This window comes from Puntigrus tetrazona, chromosome 7 (assembly GCF_018831695.1).
Source record: "Puntigrus tetrazona isolate hp1 chromosome 7, ASM1883169v1, whole genome shotgun sequence".
In the NCBI taxonomy this organism is placed as follows: domain Eukaryota; kingdom Metazoa; phylum Chordata; class Actinopteri; order Cypriniformes; family Cyprinidae; genus Puntigrus; species Puntigrus tetrazona.
The window spans coordinates 16,155,107-16,182,724 of NC_056705.1; the positions used below are offsets into that span (position 1 = coordinate 16,155,107).

General features: G+C 40.2%; 1 protein-coding gene across 4 annotated transcripts; it reads right to left on the reverse strand.

Annotated features, from left to right (window-relative positions):
* lmo1 (LIM domain only 1) lies at positions 1-27,367 on the reverse strand. 4 transcript variants are annotated; one of them, XM_043243286.1, is made up of 5 exons: positions 26,730-27,367; positions 13,263-13,322; positions 9,700-9,913; positions 3,256-3,381; positions 1-584 (listed from the first exon to the last, which is right to left on the reverse strand). In XM_043243286.1, the coding sequence occupies exons 1-5, from the start codon at positions 26,749-26,751 to the stop codon at positions 479-481; spliced, it is 528 nt and encodes a 175-aa protein (XP_043099221.1). In that variant the 5' UTR covers positions 26,752-27,367; the 3' UTR covers positions 1-478. The 4 variants fall into 4 exon arrangements, with proteins under 4 accessions (XP_043099221.1, XP_043099223.1, XP_043099222.1 ...); XM_043243288.1 differs by lacking the exon at positions 13,263-13,322 and having other exon boundaries at positions 26,730-27,363; XM_043243287.1 differs by lacking the exons at positions 13,263-13,322; positions 26,730-27,367 and adding an exon at positions 26,343-26,578.
* Between the last annotated feature and the right edge of the window lie 251 nt (positions 27,368-27,618).

Here is a 27,618-nt window from a genome sequence, read left to right on the forward strand (position 1 = left end):
AACATTTAAGAATCTTTTTAATTCACACTGGTAATAAAATTGCATTACAGTTTCATAAAATAAATGTTCCAGTTTATATATACAGAAAACAGACTGTACATACCCTCAGAGAAGCATTAGAAGAACAAGAGAAAGAGAAATAGAGCAAGTGTGTGAGAGAGAGAGAGAAAGAAAGAAAGAGAGTTAAAGAGACCAAAACAGAAAAACATCACAAAAACCATACAGGCAATACAGTGCTCAGCTAAGCAGGCACAACTGTACATCAAAACGTGTAACTGCTCAGTGTTGGGGACAGGAAGGGCCAAAAAGTAGTACATTTACAATAGAGTCCTCAGGGACCAATAGGGCTTTTACTGTAAAAAGTATTGCAGGCAAGCAGACAGATGCTCTTCTCTCTGAGTGCAGCAGAACATCCATCGCACATAAGCGTGTGTTTGTGTGTGTGGACCGAGAGCTGCCGCTGCCGTCGTTTGATTGGCTATTGAACTTGTGTCTCAAAGCTCCCGTTGAGCTGCCCCTCCTCATAGTCCATCTGACACAGAATCATGTTGTTTTTTAGGAAAAACTTGTCGCCCACACAAAACCTGCAGAAAAACAAACAACAAACACATAGGTCAACATACAGATTTATTTGGCCTATTCACACCAATCTTACAACAGATGTTCTTTTCTTTAGTTCTGTGGCTAGGTTGTGTATATCAATCAGTTTCAAATATTTTTGGTGAATATTTGTATTTTGTCAGGCTTGAATAGACCTTTACACTGAATGGAGAATTGTTTGAATTGGACGCATCACAAAAAGCTAAATTGTCATTCAAACTTTTAAAAAAAAAAAAAAAAAAAAAATTGCGGGATGGCTTACAGCACTGACAAACACTTTACACTTTCGCATTATGAAAGTGCAAGATACTTTTACAATTATGCAATGACCAATACATAAATACAAAATCATAATAATATATATATATATATATATATATATATATGCTAATCGATTAAAATGTTTTGGTTTATGTAATTGCATCAGTGTAAATGAACATGCAGTGCACGGTCTTGATTATCGTAGGCGTCAGGAATACGGTTTCAATGACAGTCCCAAAGTCTCTTATAATGTGGCAATAAGGTACAGCTTTAACCAAATGTTTTGCAAACCAACAGCATTTTTCAAAGGAGGACAGGATTGGCACCTAATGAAAGCATGCCACCATTTCTTTTCATTGGCAAAACAAAAAAAAAAAAAAAAAAAACACACACTGCACCAGTTTCCAAGGAAACCCCACCACTGAGCTTTTTCCCCTATGTTGGGGCTCCTTGCCAAAGTATAAATTGTTAGACTCTAAAAACTTCCCATGAAATTTCATGCCAATTAAAGAGAAAAACATTCCACGTGTGCACTGCATTTTTGCATTGACAACTTTGCATATGAAAGCCATTAATGTCATGTGGACAATAGTGCATCCACGAAGAAAGGCGTTGCCAATGCTGTTTTCTCTTATCAATCACGGCCACACCGATGTGCGGTGTTGGCAAAGGAATAGAGCGAGGGAGTATCAGGCTTGTGTGGCATCCGTCAGCAGCGAGGCTTCACTCACCAAACTGTATCACAAACCTGGTGCTCACCAAGTTTGCCACTTGACTATTTATTCACCTTTCCTACCAGATGCTTTATTTAGTTTGATTGCTGCATTTAAATTCTTTAAAGGCCATTTTCTGCAGCATCAGTTCTAAATTGCAGTTTGAGCTTGTTTGTATTTACTGTCGTATTCAATGAGTTTAGCGCGGTACATGCGGCAGCTTTCGAGAATGACACAAAAAAGTCTTTTTTAGAAGTGGGTCACACACTAGAGCATTTAAGACACTGTCACACTCCTTTGCTCCCCAGGAATGTTTGGAAGGATGATCTTTGAAAAGTTCATTCGTCCGGCCGCTTAATTCCCTCGGCGAGACACATAGCGGTGACGTGCTTGGCTTGGCTATGTATTGAGTAAGAGCTTTCTGGCTGACTGTGTTCAATAAGGCGTTCACATTTTGATCAGGCTTGGTATCGCCACTGAAGCGCTGGTTAATTTCACTCAAGTCAAGCTTATAATCCCACTTCTGGTCACAAATACAAACCAGGACAAACCCGTAGCTTCGAGATGAAAATGTAGAGTAGAAAGCAGGGATGCACTGAATATTCAGCAACTGAAATCATTTGGATTAAAAAAAATATATATATTCAAGAATAAGCAAATAAATTGTATCAAACAGTGACCGTTTTGGTCACGCGATCAAATAGCAACCAGCGTAGAGTGAGATGTGTGCACTCTTTATAATGCAACATGTTGCAGTGTGCATTCAAAACTGTCAGAGAAAGACACAAAAAATCATTACAAGCACAGAGAGTGAAAGATCTTTTAAGAGGAAGAGGTAGTCGTTGCTGGTTACTGTAGGATGATTGAATAATCGCAGAATTGGTCTTAAACAATTAGTAAATAAACTGCAGAACTTTATGTTGCTTGTGTTCAGACACAGCGCTGCATAAGCCCGTGGAGACCTCTGTTTTTTAGCCCCGGTTTAAAGTCCAAAGTAGATCTGTAATATTTTTGAAAGTTTAAATAGTGTCTCTTCTGCTCTGCAAGGTTGCATTTATTTGTACAGTAAAAATGCAAAAAGAGTAACGTAGTCAAATATTCAAAAGGATCCTGTTTTGTATGTAATGTATAGTAAAATTTTATTTGTTCCTGTGATCAAAGCTAAATTTTCATTACTTCATTGCATTACTTCAGTCTTCAGCGTCACAGGACCTTACAGAAATCACTGTAATATGCTGATTTGCTGCTCAGCGTTTTCCTTCCTTGTCTTTTGACAATTACATGATTCAAGAAGGGGGGTCTCAAAAATGGCCAAAAATGTTGTCGTTTAGTTATACTTTTAAGTTAATTGCGCTTTATTGGCATAACGTTACTAAAAAAATGGTCAGCGATAAATATTTAGATTGTTGTTTTGTAATTGAATTTTTCTTTGAAAAACAAAACCAAAATTTTTTCTTTTTAATTTATTCAGTGGTGAAGCAGTTTTTCATTTTTGTTATGGCTTTGTCCAAGAATTTTCATTTCGGTGCATCCCTCTGAAAAGGCTATGGGCCAATCGGTGTAAAGTCACAACGCTAGTAGTCATTGACCGATTTGTGTGTGAGCTAATAGGTTCTTCTGCATTTCTATATATAAAGAAAGACAATCTTGCAGGCTTGTTGTGATCTCTTTCTCTCCTTACCTCTGGTTACAAAGCTGACAGGCAAAACAGTCCAAATGGTAAACATTATCTCTGGCCCTCATCACCATTTCAAAGGCTGGGATCAGTTTACTGCAGGCTGCACAGTTCCCCGTTGTACCAAAGAGCCTGCGAGAGAAAACACAAAAAGCAGATTTACTCACTTATACCTTTTTTAGCCTTTATGAAATCACGCAAACACTGAAAAAAGGAAAAGAAAACAAGCAAAGAAGTGGGAGGGAAAGAAAAAAAAAAAAAAACAAAGCAAAAAAACACATTGGACATCTAATGCGATATGTGAATCCAGCTTGGCACACATTAGGTATTTTTTGTTAATGAGGGTACAAACCTAGATGTTAATTCTTAGCTAATGATCTAATTAAAATGATCACATGGTTCTAATCCCCTTCTTCAAAGACTTTTTGCCTAGCACACTGCAAAAGCAATGAAAACAGGTCTGAGGCGAGCAATTGAACTGCTCGAGGTTTTTTTTTTCCTTTTCCCCCTCTCTCTTTTAAAGACCAAAGCCAGCTGGATTTTACACAAGAGGCTAAATACTATAATGTAGTCAAAAGTTCAAAAGATTCCCCTCGCCTCTATCCTCCGTACCTCTCCTCTCACTCTCCTTATTTCTCTGCGACCTGCTAAAAGCAGAGTGAGATATAGAGGGAGTGTTGAGGTACATAACCTTGGAGAGGTAAGTAGATGCTCGCTGGAGCACGGAAAGGGACACACAACTCGCATTTCTGCGCTGTTTGTTTAAGCTTATTAGATGGGACGCAAACCGCCAAGGTCACAAACAGAACAAGGCATCAAGGCAGATCGCTTTCCTCCACTACAGCCGCCGTCGGATTTACATTTTCATTTTCAAAGCCCTTGCTCCAATGTTTAATTTGGAGATATAGATATATACGTTTGGCAGAACAGGAATGCTACGCACACAGGAAGCGCAAATGGAGAAGAACAGGGGGAGGAAAAGGGGAAAAATAAGGCAGGATCAGGATGCGGCAGTATGCTAAACGCCCCTCTAAAGTTGAGGACTCGGTTGGAGAGAGAGGGAAACTGAACAAAGTTGTGGCGAGTCCATATTAGTCTCTCTCGAATGCTCGCCCTGCGTCACCGCCAGCATCTATCCAGCAGACCCTGCTGTTAATTAGAGCAACAGACCCGAGCGGAGAGGAGTCTTATGGTGGGAGAGGGCATGTTGTTATATCAGATAGGCGAGGTGTTAAAAAGAGCCATTGTTAGATCGGGTTACTGCTCCAGTAAAATGTGTTTATGTGGAACTCTGACACACTGAGGAGGCCGTGCAACCTCAGCGAGGTGTTGCCTCACAAAAGAGTTCAGCTTATTAAAATAATGGTTCAAGTGCAGCTTTGTTCCAAGGTCAGCGCAGAATCTGGGAGAAACTAACTCATAATTGCACATACAATTTATACTTTACATTTAGTTGAACTTTAAATGGGTGTCTGTTACACATCACACATAGAATTGGATTAGCAATCATATTAAGTGTATTTACAAACTGCTCAGCTGTCCTAGTATGTTGTCAGTATTTATAGTGTTTCATTATATAAAGAATGCTATTGTATTCCATTATAATTGGTAAGGCTGGGTATTGATGCACATTTCTCCAATTTTGATGAGCAAGATCTTGGTTTAAATCTCATTTGATTCATTTTGGTATATTTTAGTTTGGCTAATGTTGTAAATTGTTGAAATTATTCAGGTGTGTATTAAATGTGGCATTGTTCCAAAAGAAATTATTCAACCCCTGACTTGCCTTTTGGAACTGTTCAGTCAGACTACAATCAGACTACTTTCGCTGTATACATTTTATCAAATAAAACAAGTGGTTAATAGGAGTCTTTTGTTTCAGAAACCAGTCTAGAGTGGTTGTTTTGCTGTATGGTTTTGATTCATTAAAAAGAACAGACTCATGATTTGGACTATTTTGACTGAACAGAATTCAGTAGAAAGACTTAACTATTATTTAGCTTTTTTTAATCGCATCACATTCAGTTCAGGCCGTGAATAACATTTTTTATTTTGCTGTTGTGCTGAAGATGAATCATTAAAATGATTTGATTAATTAGAAAATCTTCATTTCACACTGCCATATCTATTGCTATTTCATGCTTCGTAAAAACACAATTTTAACAAAGCTGGATCTGTCCATAAAGGTTTTATTTTTTTATTTTACTTTTCTTATGAGGGCCTTTGGCAGCATATTAAAGAGACGATGCCAAATCATTTGCCACAGCATTTGACAGGACAACCATTAACAGCAAGAATGCCAGTTTACAGAAGTTGGATGAGATGTATCTACAAGTCATTCTTCGATCTTGGAGAGTTCTCAGATGGCGGGCCGCATAGTCCTAACAGTCGTAGACGCACATACATGGTCAGAGGCAGAAGGAAGGATTAAGGTGTCTGTCTGAAGGAGCATGTTCTCTAAAAGGGAATCGCGCACAGATTGTGGTCGAACACATTTCAAATGTCATGCCTTAATGCTGGAGCAAGCAACTAGAGTTGGGAGTTCAATGTTGTGTTATCCTGGCTTGCTTCTGAAAAGGTGGCTGGAGTCCCTGGGGATGCCGAACAATTTCTTATGGCTCACGTCCATCATGTTGCACAGTAGAGGGTGTTACAGATCACATGACAAGACCCATTTTCCCTTCTTTTCTAAATCAGGTCACAGAAAGCACAGGGATGGCAGTTTGAGAGGGTTGTTACTGACTTGTGAAAATTCAGGGACCTCTTGATGGTTTAAGAGCAGAGGAGTCTTAAAAAAAGAAGGGACACACACACACACACACACACACACACACACACACACACACAGATAACCGGGCTTCTGCAAAGAAATCTGCGGTGGTTTAATTGTAGGTTTTTGCGGCACTATGATGGCCAGGCTCAAAATGGAGACTTTACTGGTGGTTAATTTAAGTGGATTAGGAGGTTACAGAAACTCATTTGGAAGGTCACCAGCAAACTTTGAAATACAATGGCTTGGATTTTCAGGCAATATAATTCAAGATAAAGTGAAACCAACCATTTTATCAGCAAGGCCATTTAATGTGTTATTCCAAGCAAAATGTGCTCAAGAATGTCCAGGCCTGAAACGTCTATTGTGCATGGTTCTTGCTACATGAGTTGTCATTACAAGCGTAACTTTTTAATTGTTTTCTTGAAAACAAAGTAGCCTATTCAGTAACAGATACTGTGATAAGATTAATGAGCTCTCAACTCAGAGTAGCATTCCTTTAATGTTATCATAGCCTCGGCAAACTAAAAATCTCAAAGTCCCCTGCACGCTGATTCCACCGAACAGGAGGGAAGAAAATTTACAAGACAATAAAGGAAAAGAGAACAGCTTTTCCCTTCATAATCTTGTTTGTGTTTAACTAAACTTTAGTATTAAAGCTGAAAGCCTTTGCTCATTGTTCTCTATGATTCCCCGTGGCTCTGTGTAGACAGGTGTTTCTCTTCTGGTGTTTCTTCATAACTCCTCTGAAGCCGGCATCAGCTTCCTTCTCTTTAATGTCTCCCTGTGATTAGACTTCAGCTGTTCTAGTCCTTTACTTGTGTTCAAAGAGCCTGTGGTTCAATACTGTATGTGTGAATTTGCAAAAGTTCTAAATACAGTGTGGTTCAAAAGACCACAATAAAGATCTGGCATGTTTTCCCCACCCTTTTTAAATGTGAACCTAAACCAAAACCAAACCACCCGTTTAAGGAGATATATATTAGAATAAAGTATTTTTTTATTTTATTTTATTTCAGTACTATTAAATTGCAAAGGCAAATAAAAGTTACAATAATACAATAAAAATAAACAGAATACACATTAATAGGCTTTTTTTTGGACCCCACTGTCTTGTTTTACAGACAGGGGTCACACACAAAGGCAAAGTAGTTAATTTTCAAAGTGAGATACAGCTGACACTTGAATTGTGTTTCCACTTAAATTATATGATTGATGTCTTTTTTTTCCCTCATAGGGATAGCTGTGCTTGCTCAGTAGACTATATTAACATCAAAATGCACCAAATGATTGCTGGGACTTATCTCTGCCCTTTAATCATACTCGCATGCTGGCTAGTAATGGATGTGCCATCATTAGGAGGAGGCGTAATCTACTTTATATTTCAATTAAAAGCAACCTTCTTTGATTAGTAAGTGACTGATGTGTCCCCCCCGTAATGTAATGCAATGGTTCAGATATAAAAACAATTTCAGGTCAGGGGTGAGCGCAGTGAGAAACAGAAGCACTCTCTCTCTCTGGTCATGAGGTCAAAGGATTCTTGACCCCAGCAAAACAGATTAATCTATTTTTGTTTGCAGTAATGAAAAAGTATGGCCTGAAAGCTTATAAATCCTGCTAAACTTATCTATTAAAGAAACGGCCAACTGTAATAACTAAAGCTAGTTTGTGCAGTGGTGGGGCTGTGTGTGTTTTCGTGGGGTGGGGGTTCATTATGGCTCTACGGTACTCCTGAAGGACAAAACACAGAAGGAGCGCAGCTCATAATTAATGTGCGCATGGCAGGGCTCCAAAAACCCAGCTGAAAATAAAAGAAATGCGTTTGATCCACCCGCCTGTCTTTAATGAAGTGCCTCCCTGTATGGGAGGCTAATTCTGAGTGAGAATTCAGCTTCATTACTGAAGAGCGGGAGAGTGGGCTGAAGTTTAGGTGGGACACCCTGCGCCGAGTCTCAGTCACTCACGTTTAAAGCCAATGCACTGATGATTCCTCGCTCTGTCTGCACGGAGAGGGATACTTCTTAATTTGGTCCTTAATAGAATTCATATCCAGCATCTCCAGGCATTAAGTAGCACACATTTGTCACAGGCTGAAGAGCAGATGAGTGAGCTAGATTTCATTAGGACAACAGAGCCAGTACAGCGGCAACAGGAAACTTGTATTTGTGCTGTTTCTGCCTCTACGTTTCTCGGCTTTTATTCTCTGGCTACAAAAAAAAAAATAATTGCTAAGCATTTGGAGAATCTTATTCAGATTTATTGGCCCATTCATTTTATCATTACCACACATGCCTCTACATATTAGGGACCTTTTGAGGTTACTCTTACAGTATCATAACCACGATTTTTACATTTATTAATAAATTTGTCACAAGACAAAAAACAATTTAAATTTAGGTAACATTTTATCTTGTCATATTCATGACAAAAACAATACTTTAGTTGACTACAGTGCAATATGAATCAAAATATTAAAACATTTTATATAGTACATAATTGTAAACTGTAATTTGTGAAAATTTGAGTTCCTGAAAATTATATTGTCTACAGTACTCTTATGTTTTAGAATATTTACACAATATGAGGTATGTGCTAGCCAGAGTTTCTAAGTTAGTTCATTTGTATCTTTATACCATTCTGTGGATATCTGAATAATCTTATATGTAAATTGTGTTTTGGGCGTTCTCAGTTTAGAGTGAGAATTCAGCTTATAGCATTATTCCTTCTATTTATAATTTTATTTTCAAGATGCACATATTAACGAACAGTTATAATTAACTCACCATCACTTCATTTAAAACTTGCATGACTTTAATATTGTCCATACAGTGAAAGTCAGTGTGGTCAAATGTTGTTTACCTTCTTCAAATAGCATTTTTTTGTGTTCCACAAATGAAAGTCAGCCAACCCTGTTTTGGAACTACATAAGGGTAAGGTAATGATGACAATTATTACTTTTGGGTGAACTGTCCCTTTAACACTGATAATGACGACAGCGCTGAACTGCACGTCTTACTGCAAAGGGCCCTACCAGTGGGGGCTCTTTGGGGAAAGCAGCTTGGGGATAAATGACTGGATCTGGTAGGGAGACCCCAGGGACTGGGATTTAACGCCCAGGAAATAATCATGTTTAATTTAGCAAGCAGATGGCTCAGAGATAGGAGGCAAAACAGATCCTTAGACCTGCAGTTCTGCCACTCAGCTGCCTGGGGTGAGCTAAAAGCCCACAGACACACTCATACGCTGCGGTTTATCGCTCAACTTAGAAAATGGGTGACACGTCACATTCATGTAAACATGCAAAACCTTACCCGGCTAAACATAAACAATCGCTACAAGATGCCACTCCAAGCTGTTTGCTCACTTGCACAACTGGGACTTAATTGGAACGCACAGAGTCTGGGCCGGTACACTGCGATGGGGAAAGAACAAGCACTTAATCTTCTGTAACAGCCTCAAAGAAAACATCATTTACAAGCTAAAAAAAAAAATTATCTTCTAACCCCACAAGTTAGCAGATAAACGCAACAGGAGAGAGAGAGGACAGGGCCTGGAATAAGATGGGAAGGGTGGCAATCATTGGCTGTTAGATGAGGGTGTACTTTTCTGAATGTCATGCAGCCTGAGGTATAACAAGCCCTTTCTGCTTTGGCAGCACTTTGACTGCAGCGTGTTCTTACCTCAGGTAGTCCCTGCGACAGAGGATGAGATTGGCTTTGGTGTAGAGGGTGGAGCCCACCTCCCCCAGGCGGCAGTCGCAGCAGGCACATTTCAGGCAGTCTTCGTGCCAGTATTTGTCCAGGGCCTTGAGCAGGTAGCGGTCTTTAATCTTACGGTTGCAGCCGGCGCATCCCTTCTGTTTTCCTTTGGGCTGGACGGAGAGCATCGGCACACCTGTGGCGATAGGGAGACAAACACAGAGAGCGTTGTGATTTACTGCCTGGCTAAACCGGTGACTTTTCATGTTCCGCGCTCTTTGATAAGGGTGGCAACACTGCCGAAGCTCGGGACGCTGTTTCATATGCATTAGCCATGGACGCTCTTCCGCACAGATAGGCGTGTGGGTCACTTTGGGCTCCGTTCATCCGTCGCTGTCCCCGCTCAAAAGAACAGATGTTATTTTTGGCGAGTGACACACACCACGTTCAATGGGGGCTTGAATGCATCTCTATGTTGGGATGCCCCAGGACCTTCTCTATTTAGATAGCTGACAGAGGTATTTATGTTGTTTGGAAGATTAGCCATGGCCCTATTTCATCAGTATGAGAACTGTTGGCCATGCTAAAAGCCTCCCGTGGGCTTTGTTTGGTATAGATCAACATTAACCTTTTAGAACACTGTTGACCGCAAGAAGGCTGCTCTCAGCTTCCAGTGAGATACGGTATGGCCTAAGTGCCTTCCAAACACGCGCACACACACACTAAAGCCCGATCTCCTTTTACACTCGCGCTCACTGCATCGCGACCAGAGAAGAGTAACCAAACCGGCTAAATCGCTGCGTTGTCATATAGCCTCCCCCCTTTAAGCATGCCTTTTAGCCTCCTAAAGGACAAATAAAGTCCATTTAATAACTGCACTAAACACTAATAGTCTATCTGCGGTCTGACATTTGTGTGTGGACTAAAAGCCGCCCCCGGGCCAGAGCTGGTAACACTGGCACTCGGCACCCCTCTGCCAGCACTAACAGGTCTGCCACAGCTGAAAGCGCAGGACAACAGCTCTTAAGACACTCTCTCCCACACTGAGCTATTGATCCGTCTAATAGAACGCACAGCTAAACCGGCACTCTCCCTCTCTCTATACCTCTCTTTTGCTCTCTGCTTTCAAAACACATTTCTCTCAGAAAGCCTTGTGTGATGCCCCTTTGACACCCCCAACCCCCCACCCCCACCCCCAATCAGCAGTGTATTGGGCCCCGGACAGTCAAACCATTAAAAGCCCCAGTCCTGGATGGAGACAGACTGGACAGAGGGCTTATTATTTAAGCATTAGCCTTTTTACAGTTTTATAGTATAGAAAGAATTATTTAAAACAAGGTGCTGATTTTAGGTGTCTCTGAGAAATTAAATGTGGTAGTCAGCACAAAAAAAAAAAAAAAAAAAAAAAAAAAAAAAAAGGGTTATTGGTCACTGGCTTTCCATGTCATTCCAAGCCTGCGTTTTCTTTCTGCAATGTAAAAAAAAATAACTAAACCCTTTACTTCAGTGAGATCCGTTGCACTATTGACTTTCATTGTACAGACAGAAAAAGAAAAAGAAAGTCATGCAAGTTTGGATGGACATGAGCGAACAGATTTTCTGCGTTATGGACTGTACCTTTAAATTCATATTTTCCTGGTATTGCCATGTTTATGTAATGCTTATGCTTAGCTGATTGTTAGTGCATTTGTGTATGAGACGAGATGTCCGTTAAGAGTATCCTGATGGCAGAGGTCACAGGCAGCAGCTCTTGTTCAGCTCCGGCTTTAATGTCCGGTAATGGCTCTACTGTACATGATCAACAAATGTACGCCAGTGGGCATGAACTCCATTATCCGGTACCCCGCATGCAACTATCAGCATATTAATGTTTTTTTTTTTTTCTGTGTGTGTGTATCCTCCTCTAACTGGACTAACCTCGAACTGTAGTTCCAAGAGAGATTTAGTAAACGCAATTTTTTATTTATTTATTTTTTCCTTCAATCAGAACTTTTGCCTTGACAAACTTTACCTTATACTTTTACTATACAGTTAAGAGAGTAAATTTGAACTCTATTTCCTTGCATTACAATTTGGATTGCAATTTTGCAATCCCGTTTACTAGCCTTGATTCAAATTTGGCAACTCATTCGGAATTTAAAAGCCATTCTCAATTCAATTCTGAATGGTGCGCAGCCCTGTTATCATGCTCGTTTTCACGCCTTCCCTCTGCGGTGCACGTGTTCGTTTATTGGATTCAGATTTGTTCAGTGATTCTGGACCGTCCACACATCAGCGGTGCTATGAATATAATATAATTAGCATTTCCTCGGTTATGAAATGAGGTAAAAATGTGAGAGCACTCAGGAAAGACTGAAAGAGAGAGAGAGAGGGCAGGAGAGCGAGGGCTTGTTAGTTAAATTTATGACTTGGATGTGAATAAGAGCTCTGGTGGTATTCAACCATCTTATTTCTTTATCAGAACTAGAAAAAGAGGGAAGCTAATTGGTCTAGCACCACTGATGGGAGCCATCAATTAGCGGTGCGCTTCCCCCTCCAGCTTCCTCCCCCGTCCCCCCTCTAGCCCCAATACGGGCCCCTTGAAGCCGCCACATTAGGATCACAAAACTTGCTATAAATACCAATGTTCAGAATAAATGAAGGTAAAAAGCCTTTAAATTGAAGCCACACTAGCTGAGGGCGGTCGTTTTCTACCTGCATTTCATGGCTTGTTAGAGGTGCACTCTGCAGGTATGCCAACAGTGCTCTCCTGTCAGCCTTCTACAGAACTAGAAACAGTCTTAATGAGGAGAGAGAGCGCTCGTCTGCGAGGAAAAAGTGTGTCTGTGTTTGTACGTGAGTGTGCGTACGAGACGGAAACGAGCTTGGGAATCAGGCTCCTTCAGTTCCCCAAGGGATGGCACAAAAATCTTTAATTTGCCTTTTATGACAGCTAATTAGTTATTCTATTCAAAATCTTTGCTTTAAATAAGAGAACTAATTATACACAAAGGTCGTTTCCCCCACCTCAGGAGAACCACACATAATTGGTTTAGGCCACCACCCCCCCACTTTCCTCCCACCTTTTAACAACGTGCACGTTGGCTGAAGAAAAAGTTAAGCGTAGAGAGCTTAACCCTTTCTGCTGTAAACCACTCCAGGCTCATAAACAAGAACCCTTTGAGCAGTCCCGTTCTGTAATTACCTGGATGAATTCAGGTTTGAGGGTAACTGAATGACACCATCACGCCGTGACAGGTTTCCTAACCCAGATTTAAAGCGGCTAGCGCTTCCTGTCTCACCAGGCTAGAGCAACATCCAGGATGAGTTAGCTGATGTGAGGAGCGCTGTATTCTGTCTGAGCTAATCATCTTGTTTCTGCCATCTCGGAGAAACCTCTTGTTGTTTTCCAAAAAAGAGCCAGCTGAGATATGCTTTTAGAAGCCCTATATAGCCTCAGCACATTTTAAACCTGAAACGACAGAGTAAATGACTGAATAAAAGTGCATAATGTTGACTCTGACATCAGCAAACTGGTATTTTGGGGTTTATACAGAAGAGTGCACCTGTCATCAGTCTTTGCACAGCCTGGAATCTCGGTAGTAGACCCTTCCCCCATTTCTGTCCTGCAGAACAAAAAAGGGGAACATTATAAACGGAGACGCAAACTGAGGAGGCAGCTCCCACTTAATCCAATCCATTTAACAGATACAAGTGCTGCTGACCTTCCCGTGTCATTCCATGCCACAAAAAACCATATCCTGCTATCCACCACTTGATTCATATCCGAACAGTAGATGTGTTTTTTCCCTTCAAGAGGCAGCGTTTGCTTGTCAAACATTTCTCCCAAACAAATAAAAGGGAGGGAAGAAAATCATTCGCTATTAGTAATTGGTGTGCACCCTGTCATCCGCCTCTTTTCCGCCCATCCACCCTTTAAAGACCTTATCTCAGTCGAATATGTACGGATGCGTTTTTGCATTTGAAACTGTCAGACCATGTACTTTCCATTATAAAGATAGGATCCGGTTTCTATGTAGGCCTTCATTTCAAGTTCCATTTTTGTGGATATCAAAAAAAAAATCAAATCAATGTGGTACCCTTTTGATGTATTTAAGGTTTAGAGCAAGGGGAAAAAAGTCAAGGAATCGTTTTAAAGCATTACAGCACAATTATCATATTTTGGGGTCTTTTGTAGTCCGATTCTTTTTTTTCTCCATTCCATCTTCTAGTAAGCATACAGTGGAAGCTGCTGATGATGCAGAGTTTACTGTATGCAGGGTCACTGTTATTAGATCTGATCAATTAGCTGAACACCTCAGTGTGAGGCCTCTCCGTGGGGGATGGCGAAGAGGACCGCTGGGGTATTAGGCTTAAATATGAGAACAGGAAGTGAGTAGCTGATTTTGCCTTTCTAAAAAGGCATGCTCTAATATGCTCTTAAAAACACATCATTTAGTCCTATTCTTTAGTACATGCAATTACAATGGATAGGGATCGAAGCTTCAGAGTGCCAAAAAGTACACACAATAGCCCTAAGTATCATAAAAGTGGTCCATATGATTTATGACGGCATGTTTTATGTAAAGAAACAGTTTTAAAATGTTAACATGTAATTCTATTTTATAGCAGATTTTAGAGAATCTGATTTGTGAATGAATCAATCTTCTGTGTCGGGTCTTTTCAATAAATTTCCAGTTGATTCGGTTCACTAAATAGGTTTGAATGATTTGTTCAGAATCAGATTTGAATCTGACTGATCCTCAAGCTCACTCAATAATCTGTTGAGAGAAGATAACAGCCCATTGGAGGTTATCATTGAATAACTTCTACTGAAAAAATGTATGCAAAAAAAATCTGAGCTATAGTATGACTTACAGTATAGTGCTATATTTATATTTTTGAGTTTGAATGCTCACTCATAATTGCATATCTACAATGGAAAAAACAACCCATACAGCTTTGGAATAACATTAGTAAATTTCTTATATTTATTTTTGGGGAGATGTTCATAGCTACATCATCAAATTCAGGCATACCACTAATTACAATAGTAAGACTGAATTGTCTAAAATTCATACTTAAAGTATCAACGTGGCTTTGTGTTTTTATGAGGGTCTGCATATGAATCCCACAATGCCCTTAAACGAACCTCAACGGCATAAACCATATGCATGACCTCAAAACATCTAAGAAAGGGACCAATTTAGAGGGACAAAGTGCTGGAGACTTGAACTACAGATGTATGAGGGATTACAGGCAGTCATCTGTCGCAAAGCTGTTGGCATGATTTTTCATGTATGACAGCCTTTGGTTATGACAGCAGCAATGCATGCATGGAGCAGAAGGGTTCTCCAAAATATTAAAGACCAGCAGTGAATGAAAAGTCTCTGAACGGTTTTCAATGGCAGCCGAGTTTGCATGTATTGTGTGAAGAATTTTAGTTAAAAGATGCAACAAATCCTTTAATTTAAATACGGGTCGGATTGCAAAAGCAAAAGATTAGAGACGCTCATCATTTTAAAAGGTAGCACTCTGACAAGAGGCAGGAGAGCGTGTTGGAGATGAGTATATGGTGGTTTAGACAGATTGGACCAGAAGGCCGCAGTGTGACAAATGAAAGCTGATCAAGCCATGGGAGGTTGTAGTCTTTGATTGAGCTGAACCATTTGCCAGGAGGGAGTCTTGGTGGTGACAGGGATGGGAGAGGTCTGTGATGATATTAACTGCATGTCTCCAGGGCATGTGATGAAGATGATCTCTGTGGACTTGATAAGCACTTGCAGCTTGCCCCAACACTGGGCAGATGCAGTTCTAAATCACACATTTACTTGTAATTGCAGTGTTTGGAATTAAAGGCTACCGGAGAGAATGTGGATTTAAGTATTAGTCCTGAAGCCCAATACAATTAAGATTTTGGGTTCACCTGACCTTGGCTCAGTTTTTTTTTTTATAGAGTGCATATTCAAAAGTAGGTAGTATGTGTCCAATTCGGTATGCATTTGTTTTTCTGTAGAAAAAGAAGATGTATTGAAAAGATTTTTGTATTTGTCTGTACAATTATAGTCATTGGGGTTCAGTGTTGTTCTGTACACCAATGACTTTCATTATCTGGACAAAAAATTTGGTGGGGTTGGTGAACTATCCCATTAATGTTTTTAAAAGCTGGCTAATTATATTTTAAATAATAACCATTTATTCTAAGTGTGATGAATTTTAAAGTGCCACTTTTCTAAAAGATTTTTTGTCAAAGACTAAAGCACACAGCATGATAATGATGTAAATGAATCAAGTGCCACATATTTACAACACATACGCCTGACAGCTAAAAACAAATACTACAGTGTTGAACTTTAATCTTAAACCAAAGCTTTATGTTAGATCCAGCTGTGCATAGGAGCCCATTGAGAGCATATATGCCGCGACCATGGCAATCTGTACTAGAATTTGTCAGCCAGCCGCCATGGAGGTTAATGGGGAACTAAGGCAGATGTCCTGCTATTGTCTGTGTGAATCAGTTCCTTTCAATCAGTCCACATCATTACTGTAATTGAGCCTGTAGACACTCATTCTCCTTTACTGCCAAGACAAAACACATCTGGTCATAATGTCAGGTAGAATATGCCAGCTGAAACACAGACAAATGAATAAAGAGCTTGATCCTTGCTGATAAGCCCAAAGCAGAACAGTCTGAAACATATTGATTCATGTGTTTGGTGGACATCATGCAGCGCATAATGGGAAAATAGAATACGTTCAGCTGTAGCTTGTGGGTAAATTAAGGTAAAGCAGTTGTGGATGCAGTTACATCTTTTCAAGACTGCTTTCCGTATGAAATCAGGCCTGTCTTTGCTTGCCACGATAATATAATTAACACCCCAGAAAAGTTAGGACAAGTATATTTGACTACAAAAAACAACAAGGGAAAAAAAAAAAAAAAAAAAAGTGAGCGAGAGAGGGAGATCAGGTCTGGCATAACCAGTACACATGGAACGTGGGTGCCGTTCATTAATATGATGCACTTTTGCAAACTTTAGCAGCCTGCTGGCGCTAATAAGGCCCGGTGAAATGGAGAAGTGCTGCTTCCTCGCAGTGACCCTGGCACTGCCCGGGATAAGGGAGGGTTTTGTCTCCGGGAATAATTGCTCTTTTCACATGTTACAAGTGTCCTGACCCCTGCGGTCGGCAGCCACTTTCCCTGAGCATAATTACTTCTGATCCGGCCCAAATGAGGCAGCCACATTAGGCCTGCAATAACACTGGCCCGGCTTCAAGCACAGCAGCGTGGGGAGTCTGGGTAGAGCAGGGCCTGGAAACAGGAGGTTTCTTTTCTCCAAGCCCTGGCGGTCATTTCCATCACGTCAGAGGTGCATTTCTTACACTTGCAGTCACTTCTAGGACCCAAGGCCTTTTCTCCCCCTCTCTCTCTCTCTCTCTCTCTCTCTCTCTCTTTTTCCTCTAGGATAAGGAGATTGAGAGGCTTACTAAACACATTGTTAGCTCCTGGTGCCCTGCTAAAGCTTTGGCTAACAGATGCGATTCCAATTAACGGATAACTTCATTAGCTTGTGTGTGTGCGCGCGTGTGCATGTGTTATTTATTTATTTTTCGCTCTACACTTTTCTTTCTCCTATTAATTTTAATTTATTCACATGGGGTTAATTAAAAGAAATGTATCAGAGAGATATGCAACAGCCATCTAATTAAATTCATTACTGCTTATTTTGGAGACGTGCGAAAACTGGCAGTGTTATTGCAAGAGGCAAGTTATTCCAACACTTTGGCGCTCGCCCGCTAGCATGGTGAGAAAACAGCTCTGGAAGGTGAGTTGTCGACAGACCAGAATCAGAAAAGCTTGTGTGAACGGAGAGAGAGAACACACCCGACTCGGGGGTTACAAGAGTTTCAGAGGAACAATCAGTCGCTCGATAGAGGTAGAATAGGGAGGTGTGTGACCTCACATCTAGCCAATCAAGCGTCACCCATCTGGAAGTTGTTCTCTACAGAAGGCCTGGAGTGCGTGTTTGTTTTAGGTCTTCATTTAGACAGAGTTCGGAGACGGCAGCCTCCACTCACCCATTTACTCCACCAGAAGGCAGAAACTGTCAATATCCCCCGCTGATGAATGACTCTTCATATATATATGAACTCAATTCATTTTTCCCCTCTTTTCCCCAAAGATTGCATTTGCATCTGAATAAAGGAATAAATCCATCTATTCTCCCTCCAGATCTTTTCAGACTTTGAGGGAAAAAAAAGGAGGACAATCTTATCTGCTACTTCATGACTCCTGGCAAGAATGTAACCATTAGCACCGTCAGAGCCTCTTTCCGCCATCCGTCGCACAATGATGCCCCAACACTTTTTAGCCAACATTAAAAATGCATTTGGCTAGGCATAAATGTAGGCCTTCTAAAGTTTGTGTCACTCCCAAGGTTAGGGAGTGATGTATGAAATTCCCCTCTCCCCGGCAATTACTACACATTTAGCGTTTCAAAAGATATGCCAGGAGACAGGTGTGCCATTCAGAACCATGCTGCAAGGTTGAAAATGGAGGAAACGCCATGCAGCACAACTCCATTTGGGCCCCGTTTAGAGCTGAATAATGCAAATCCACCACAGGGGGTATTTGTTTGGTGTGTGGGGCCTCTGTGACACTCAGCCACTTTCTCGGATGCCCATCTCCTTATGGGGTAAATAATGAAGCAGGGTTTGGGTTGCAACAGTTACCTTTCATTTTCCCAGGCTTTTTGGTTTATTGTGCCAGGCTTAATCAGGTGAACATTCTGTGGCGTTACCATTAAGGGAAGTACATTATCAGTTGACAAGCTATAATTGTTACAGTTTCCCAGACATTGGAGAATGATAACTAAATTAGACCTTGTTTTATGTGTCAGTCCATCTTCAGAAGAAACTTCTTTTTTTATTCTTAGGCCCTAGTGCGTTCTCATTTTTAAATGTAATTTAGAACTGATCTTGTCAACACCTAACAAATAAAAAAATAAATAAAAATGTCACATGACCATTTATGCAGGTACGACCATATGTGTAAAAAGGTAGATGCCCTATTATTTAGATTGCGAACCAGTCTATGTGCTTGGACCGGTTGAATGAGCAATCTACCTTTACATATTTATGAGTGTAACAATGAACATTGTTTTGTTGTTTACATGGTTGTGAAGCACACACAAACCGAACTTGAGAGTCTGCAGCTTTTTTAACTGTTTTTGTTTTCCAGGGTCAAAAATGCAGACGTTATGTAAATGACAGGCGTAACCATAGCAAAAGTTATGCATTTTAAAATGAAAATAAGTGTAACCTCAGTATTTTAAGCCTCTGAGATTGCGTGCAGTTGGAAAATTTGTTAGCTATACTTTTTCCATTTGTTAAACATGACAAGACCTTCTTTTGGAAATGTCCCTCATTAGAGAAAAAGCATTCATAATTCCTATCAGTGCACAATAATGGCAAATATTGCCAAAATTGTAACATTTATTAGCACAGAGCAATATTATATATTTTATCATCTTCTGAAATGTTTGCATATTTAAAGTTATAGGTTTTTTTTAAATGGAGTTTAAAAAAAGTGATCGTCAAAATATAAAATGTAATAAGATATGAAAATGTCATAATCTAAGTGTTCTCTTGAACTACACATCTGTTATGTAAGGATAACAGCCAAGTTGTGTGTAAAAATATATTTTTTAAAAGAAGATACTGTACATTATAATATTATTAGCAATGCATATTAAAATTGTAGCATACAAACTATTTAGGTGTTTCTGTGGATTAAGTTTCTTTTTTAAAATGTATAAAAATGTCAGTTATTTATTAGTTATTGGCCATAAAATGAAAATAATTAGATTGCTGTTATGGACCAGAATCTTCCTCTCAGCTTCTAATCATTATAATTAACTTTAACATCAGTGTCCTCATTTAAATGTAAACTTGAGTGTATTCTAACCCTCTCCACAGCAGCATTGAAAGCGCCATTACTGAATGACCACACCATCCAAGGTTACTGACGTTGCTGGAGAATTCAAGAGTTAAAGCGAATGGCCGCTCCATTATAAGCTCCAACTGTGCAAGGAAGACTGTCACGTTTAAACATGTCAAGAAAGGGTAAAATCATCGGCTGGCAGAAAGGGGGCTGGACCGCATTATTCAGCCTGTGCTCAGTTTCCAATTTCAATTAAAGCCGAGCAGAGTGGCCAAGCGCTTGGACCACAGCTGCCACTCTAATGGATCAGAACCCTCACGCTGAGCATTGATTAAATCAGCCTCACCAATACCGTGTCCTTCCCCTTTAAGGAACAATACAAACTAACCGGCAATCACTGCCTTTAATTAGGTATTCAAGGTTTGATTTATCGAAGGTCGGCCAGTTGTGGAAGTTAGTATCTCATTAAGTGGACCGAGTTTCCATTTTCCAGGCCCCCTCCAGTGCTTTCTCTAAGAGCATCCTCTCTTATATGTTGTGGCTTTTTTATTAAAAAAGGAATAGATTTTAATATCCATGTAATATTTGGATGGAATGTGTTTACACAGGCTATATTGGATTTCTCTCTCCCAACTATTTTCTTAAGTACTTTACATGAGGTTTGTTATTATCGGTTTGTGGCATATATATATGGAAAGTTTATTGAGCTGGGGGGAGTTTTCATTACGTTGTCCCAACAGAAAAGAAAAACCCTCTGGCCTACATGTTTCCTGTATTTATAACTGCGACCTTGTCAGCATTGCAAATATTGATGAATAGAAATCTGTAGATTTAAAAAAATATATATAAATAAATATCATAATAACAATAACAAATTATTTGGTTTCTCCTTGAACAGAGGAAATCTAACGATCAGGAGATGAGCATAAGAGGCATAAAAAGCCAAGTAAATTGTTAATTGCCAATCTTACGTTACTTACGGATATCTACAATATTGATAAAAAAAAAAACCAAAAAAAAACCTGATCACTAAATCTGTGTATTAGTATGATTTAATGTGGCACTGAAAACTCTAGTAATGGCTACTTTACATTCAGCTTTTCCATCACAGGAACAAAACATAGTATATGCACAGTAGTTTCTTATTATAGAGTCCTCATAAACCACAAATGCCAAAGTGTGTGTGTGTCAAGGATCTCCAAAAACATTAAAGCACTAGTTTGAGTATCTTCCTGGCTCCAGGAATGACACATTGAATAATATATTGAACGGTGCATCATTACTCATTTCAGAATTCATCTCACTTCACTCCGCTATTCAGTAATCTTCACCGGCTCCATTACAAAACACAGATGCACATCAGATATAATGAGGACTACAACTTCACCAGCTCACGGTGACATGCTGCGTGCGTGCATTCAAACATGTTATAAAACATACACTGTAAATATATTCTGCACATGCAAACCAATTGCACACGGACTTATACATGCACGCTCATGCACACGGTAAACATGTACCCGCGCAGGTGTGCACACATGCCCACATACCTACAAAACACCATCCAAAACACAAAAAAAACAAAAAAGAAATAAACAGCGGTTATCAGCGTGTGCCTGCAGTTCTCCGGTAAACACACTCTTGCGAATATGTATCTAGGGAGCATTTCAGGAGGGATTAAAAAAGGCCTTCCAACTAATAGGCATAATGGAAGATCAATGTATAACAAGATGGAAACTCGCATGCATAAACAGACCCTGTTACAATTATGCCACAAGATTCTATTTCTACATTAATCATTCATAACTGCATAACGCTCCCTCATAAACATTCACAATGCAACAAGGCTTTTCCTTTGTATCGAAAAATACCTTTCACAACCCATGTCTGGCATTTATTTCCATCGTTTCATCATTTGAGTCTGGTGATATTTACAGTATAAAAGACATCAAGGCGAGGTGTGTGATATTAACTTTATTTTTTATAAAGGCAACACTAATGAACGGCTATGATACCTCAAGCTGCACTTTCTAACTTCATTAGAGCCAAATGTGGATATCAGTGTAGGTATCATTAGGAAAGCTTTTATCAAGTTACAGAATGTGATAAGGTTAATGAGGAGTTTATAAAAGTGTCTCTGGTGGACGGAAAGAGCTGGCAGGAAGGACGAGACCTTAAGCAAAGTATGCTAGTCATTTATTTCATTAACATGGCCACCTGTACTTTTTTTTTTTTTGAAAGGCTGAACCTTTTAAAACAAGAAGGTCATGACAAAAAGTAGCATTCCAAAGTGCAGCAGCAGAACTTGGTGGTGAAATTGTGTGCATGTGTAGAGCTGTAGGTCATCGCTCCATTCTTTACCTAGCGCTATAGGTCGCAGTCAGTGGTAAAGTAAAATTCCTCGAGCTTCACAGGACAACCGGCGCACAAGACGAAAGATGAAGGGAAGAGGGGGGAAAAAAAAATAAACAAATAAATACAGGAATGGAAGAGGGACTGATGAAATGGAGCCAAGTGTGACGACCTGCTGCAAAAGCAGCCGAGAGTGTGTGCGCGAGAGAGAGAGAGAGAGAGAGAGGGGGAAAGAGAAAGCGATCGCACACAAATGCAATAGACGAAGCAACTCACCCTTGCAGCGAGACGTGCTAGCGAGAGGTGCTGCGACAAGGTGACACGAGGGAATAACATGTGGTCTAAAGACCAAAGGAAAGTAAATTAAAAACCACCTAGTGTAAAATCATCAATATGTAGCTGTATATCCCTCTTTCAGCAGAGCATATGTACTATTACTTGGAGCATGTCCACTGGGAGAAGCTACAATTGTAGAGAATTCCAGAGCAGAATCAAATTTGAAATGAAAAAAGACAGGCATTTGTACAAACGTGGAATATTATGGACTATATATATATATTTTTACTTTTTAAAATTAAGCTAAATTTGACTGGACCCGATGATTTGAGCAAACATCCTACTATACACACTACACTTGGATATTGTTTTCTTGGCCTCTCTCGCTCATGTTCTTTTTTTTTGCTTTTCTTTTTTTTACTGAACGCTGCACCTGTCTGCATTCGTCTCAGGACTCAAGGTGAAAGATAAGGTTGCTCCGAGACATTTTAAAAGGTAGCCTAAAAATGACGATTCATCTCGCTGGCAGCATGTCTGAGGATGTTATAAAAGGTTTTCTGTGTTCCCAATGCTTCGGTGATGGACTGTACGTCCTTGGAGCTTTTCAAAAATCCCATGTTTATTTGGAATTATTTAAAAACTTGCCAATAACCACATCTTTACACAGGGAAATGTGAAGGATTCACAGAAACACGCTGTCATGACAGACCATATGGATGCAACATGAGCCTCAGCCGGCTCCCTTGATGTTTGACGGAGTGTTCAGACATTGGATGAGTGTTCACACGTAACCCAGGAAGTGAATGTGATCAAGCCGGTGAGCATTGTATGCATCGTACGTTTAACTCTCGCTCTCTCTAGAACCTTCATCTTTATTCGAGTCCCCTTTGAGTTGTGGTAAAATTATGGGAAATGATATAAATCTGTAGTCACTGATGTGCGAAAGCACTAGTTTGATAGTAATCAAGTGCCTTGGGATAGAGACAGAAATGGGTTTGGTAAACTGTACGTTAGGTTGATTGCATAAGATTTAGCGGAATGCGATTCTTCTGCTCGGTTTAATTCTCCTCATCCTGTGTCCTTAGAATTTAAGCGACGACCCCACATGCAGTTATGGTCAAATTGTATGGCCAGCTCATCAATTTTGTAAATCACCTCGTAATGTTTAACATTTCAACCTCATCAGAATGTGTCAGATCATCACGCATTCAAAGCAGTCACAAAAAAACCAAAAAAAACCCAGCATGACAATTTAAGACCACAGAGCAATGACAGATGCCTATGTTGAGGATACACAAGTTGCAGATATATTGAACTGTAATTGCATCAGTAGGAAATGTTTATAAAGTAGGAATTTCTTCAGGCTGAAGCAATATAAGTGGCAGGAACACAAGCATTAGGCCCCGAATCCAGGCGCAATATTGCGAGAGACCCAGGGCGAGAGAAACATTGATGTAATTTCAATATTTGAAATTGGCAAGTTTAATTTAGAGTAAGAACAAGCCAATAAGCTGAGAAAATAGCAAATACAAGAGAGAAAATTACCTTGCAGGATGAAAAAAAGTGAAAAGACTTAAGGAATGTATAAAAGTAATCTCCAAGTGGAAATTAGAAATCAACCCACAGAAAGGGGAATAACAGAAAAGAAATATTACTGTCCACTCTCTAAATCAATATAAAATTGCTACAAGACCGAATTACCATGGTAACTCAAGTAAAGAATGAAGCAATTCTTATTATTTCAAAATAAAAACTGGTGCCTGAAGCCCTGGGTTTTATTACAGCAGCAGACAGATCAGGGGTCTAGTATTCATTTGAAACATTGCATTTCAAATGCACGCGTTAGGAACGAACGCATTTCATTGGTCAGTCGGTGCACAGTTCTCATAAATTAAACGAGGAAAGGTAACTAAGAATTTATCATCAGGATGAATAGAAGGGTTTTCTTTTCTCTTCTCCAGGTTCTTAGGGAGCCCAGCGATGCGAATGATCAATCCTGAACAAGTCCACAATGAGGACCCAATTATTCCTCCCAATCCAGATAGTTTTAAATACCTTGAAGGGAAAGAAAATGGCTGAATAGCGTATTTCTCCAGAGAGAATTAAAAGTCAACCGAGAGCTTTTTTTATTTAAAGGTAGTCATGAAAAGGACTTGTGCTTGTTCTGTACCTTAACACATTTCTACACTCGCTCAAAATCGTGGTAAGAAAGTACAAGAGCCAGGTATTGTGTCATTGCCTGAAATCAGTACAGCAAGGATCAAATACAGCGCAAAAGACCACTGATGACAATGCCTGCGAAGCTGAAGTGCGAAAGGGACGATCATTTGGGAAGGCTGCGCAATAGCAGTACAATAGCAGGGGTGTGCAAAACCACGACAAGCCCCGCATCGCTCGAAGTTTAATCTCCAGCGCTTAGTACATCATCTCATAGTACAGAGAACAGAAATGAGTGACCCAATATTTCACAAAGAAAACTTACATATTTTAAGACTTCCTAATAGAGCTTCCTACAGCTCAGGGTGAGTTTTAGGTCAGAAAACTGAAGCAAGCTTAGCGTGTAGTAAAAATAGTGAAAACTACTTTGTATCCTACTTTCCTGTTGGGAGAAAGTAACAGGATAATTCTTCTGTTGCAGGATGCACTTATTTTAGAGTTACACTGAGACCATTGGAAAGTACAGTTATGGAAACCAAATAAAGCATTGACTCTGGCGTCTATAAATTTTCAAAATCGCTACAAAACTGCATTATAAAATGATTTGCTTGAAGGCCATTTTTCGAAATCGCTATGTATCAGCGAGTTTATAAGTACCGACAATCCATTCATGTTTGCTTACACAGAGGTGTATGGATGATGTGCGCGAACATGAGCATTGTGCATATGTTTTTTTTTTTATAAATACAAGGCTCGGTTCAATTCATCTTATTCACTATTTTCCCTCACTTTGAATTCAGTACAAGATGTACCAAACTATAAGGATACTTTACTTCAGCTGATATATTTAGAGTCAGACTATAGCCTTTTATTAGAATCAGACTTATCTGAACATAGCCTGTGCTTGAGTTAGTTAAAAGTGTGTGTGTGTGTGTGTGTGTGTGTGTGTGTGTGTGTGTGTGCGCGAGCGTGCGTGCGCGTGTGCGTGAGAGAGAGAGAGAGAGAACAGATCCAAGCTGCCTTCCCATCTCTGCCAAAATGCCAGCGCAGTTGGTCGGCACCAGCAAGCAAAGGGTGAAGCTTTTAGGCAATGAGCAGCAGGTGATCTAAGCTTTTCTGTAAGTCCTAATGCTCCTAAAAGCCACTCTCCCTGCTTCTGTAATTGGGCATCAGTAGTTAATGTAGTATTGACTGCATTACATGCTCCTGTGCATCCTCTCCTACTAATGCCATTTGCATCACCTTGTACATTTACCATATTGCTTAGCCAATAGCTGTTAAAAGCAATCTGAATCATGAATCATATGGGGAACTTTTAGCAAGACAGACATCCAAAGGAGACAATTTACAGTTGAGTTAATCTGGGTACATTAGCGCAACATGGATTGAGCTAGACAGACCAATTTATGTTTCTACGGCAATCCCTTTATTGGTTTTTAGATGGGTTAGTGAAAGGATGGTTGTCTCAAAGAGATATGAAATATCCATTTTCAAACATAAATATGGGTCTGAAGTGCAAGCCATTACTTTAGAGGGGAAAGGGCCCCTGGCTAAAACTAAACGCGTGTGTGATGACAATGTTCCCTGAAAGATGACAAGAAAGGCATTTTTAGGTCACACTTTGTGGGGATTTTCTATTCTCAACGGCGTTAAATAAACGTAGCAAAGTACAAAAACGGGATTGATCTTAACCAGAAAAAAACCCCAAAAAACTTGCGGTCAGCTCCGCAAGCTCCGAAAGAAAAGTTTATAAACGGTTTCCATAGGAACCAGCGTGCAGCGTAAATACAGAGACGTGCATCTCACGTACGCCTAATAAAAACACAAATATTTACAAATACATAAACGCGCTTATATCAATCTGGTGATCTAGATGTTCTCGTTTAGACCTATCAGTAAAGGTTAAGGTTTAAATGCTCACCTGTGAGCGAGGGCAGCCGCTTCTGATAAAACATCTCCCCAACTTCACAGATTTGACCGAGCGCTAACTGATACTGCGGTGAATAGCGACGCAGCTTCGGCTCTGTCAGCGTCTTTTAAACAGATAATATCATATTTCATACGCGGGGACAGTCCGCGAACTACACCGTATTCAGCACGACTTAAGTCTTTTAGAGTAGCGTACGCGCTTTCCTTCCCCTGTAAACCCGACGAACGAACGCGTCCGTCTGATATGACAAACGAACTGGAGCATGAAAGTGCCGTTCGCGGGGAAAATGGACGCTAAATGCTGCACTTCCCTGCTGTCCCGCGTTCCTCGTAGTCGTAAGGAGCAAATGAATGCACTAACAATCATCCGTACACTTACCCTCTTCCTTGTCTAACACCATCGTCCTGAGGAGCGAGGAGTCCGGCTCCAGGCGATCCGCTCTCGGCTCCAGCACACTTCTGCGCGCGCCGCTCGCGTCTCTGAGAAGAAATTGCTTTGCAACAACAAAATAATAATCGTCCGCGTTGCTGCCGCAAGCTTTAATTACACAGGGAGGCTCGTCTGTGTGGTTTTCCGCTGTTCAGAGACGGAAAGCCATGTAGAGAAACGTGTGTGTGTGTGTCTGTTATTCTATTGTTTAATGTATTTCGGAGATTATATGCAGCGATGTCCCTTCAGTTGTATTCGCGTACGCAGCAGCGCGTCAGTAATATCCACGCTTGCAATTAACGTTGTCTAAAACTAAAGTGAGACGCCGCGGTGCATTCCATGCGAAAATGAAACGACTACACTAACTCGAATCTAATTTAAACACCCGTTTAAATTGAGCTGCCGCGAAGAAGCTATTCTCGGAGTAGAAACGTGTTCCTCCCAGTTCTCATTTGCTCCGAAACTGTAACTATATTCAAGAAATCCAATTCTGAGGCTGACAACTCCTAACAGCATGCTCACGCTGCCTTTCTCACCCAATTTATGCGCTCCGCGCGCTCCTGCTCCTGCTACTGAATAAATGCGCGCGCTTCCCAGAGAGCCACGGATTCCCCTGTTAATTAAATCAATTCATTATGCTCAGATCTGATTAGCAGCCCTTCCCCCCTCTTTGAATCAATTATTCAATACACAAACATAATTGCTTGTGCCAGAGGTGTCTAAGTATTAGCTTATTTAACTCCAAGGACACTAATTACCCCTAGGGCAAGGGAACTTTTCTCATTAATTCTGACAAAACACAAAAGCACAGCTAAGGGAAAGTGTGTGTGTGTGTGTG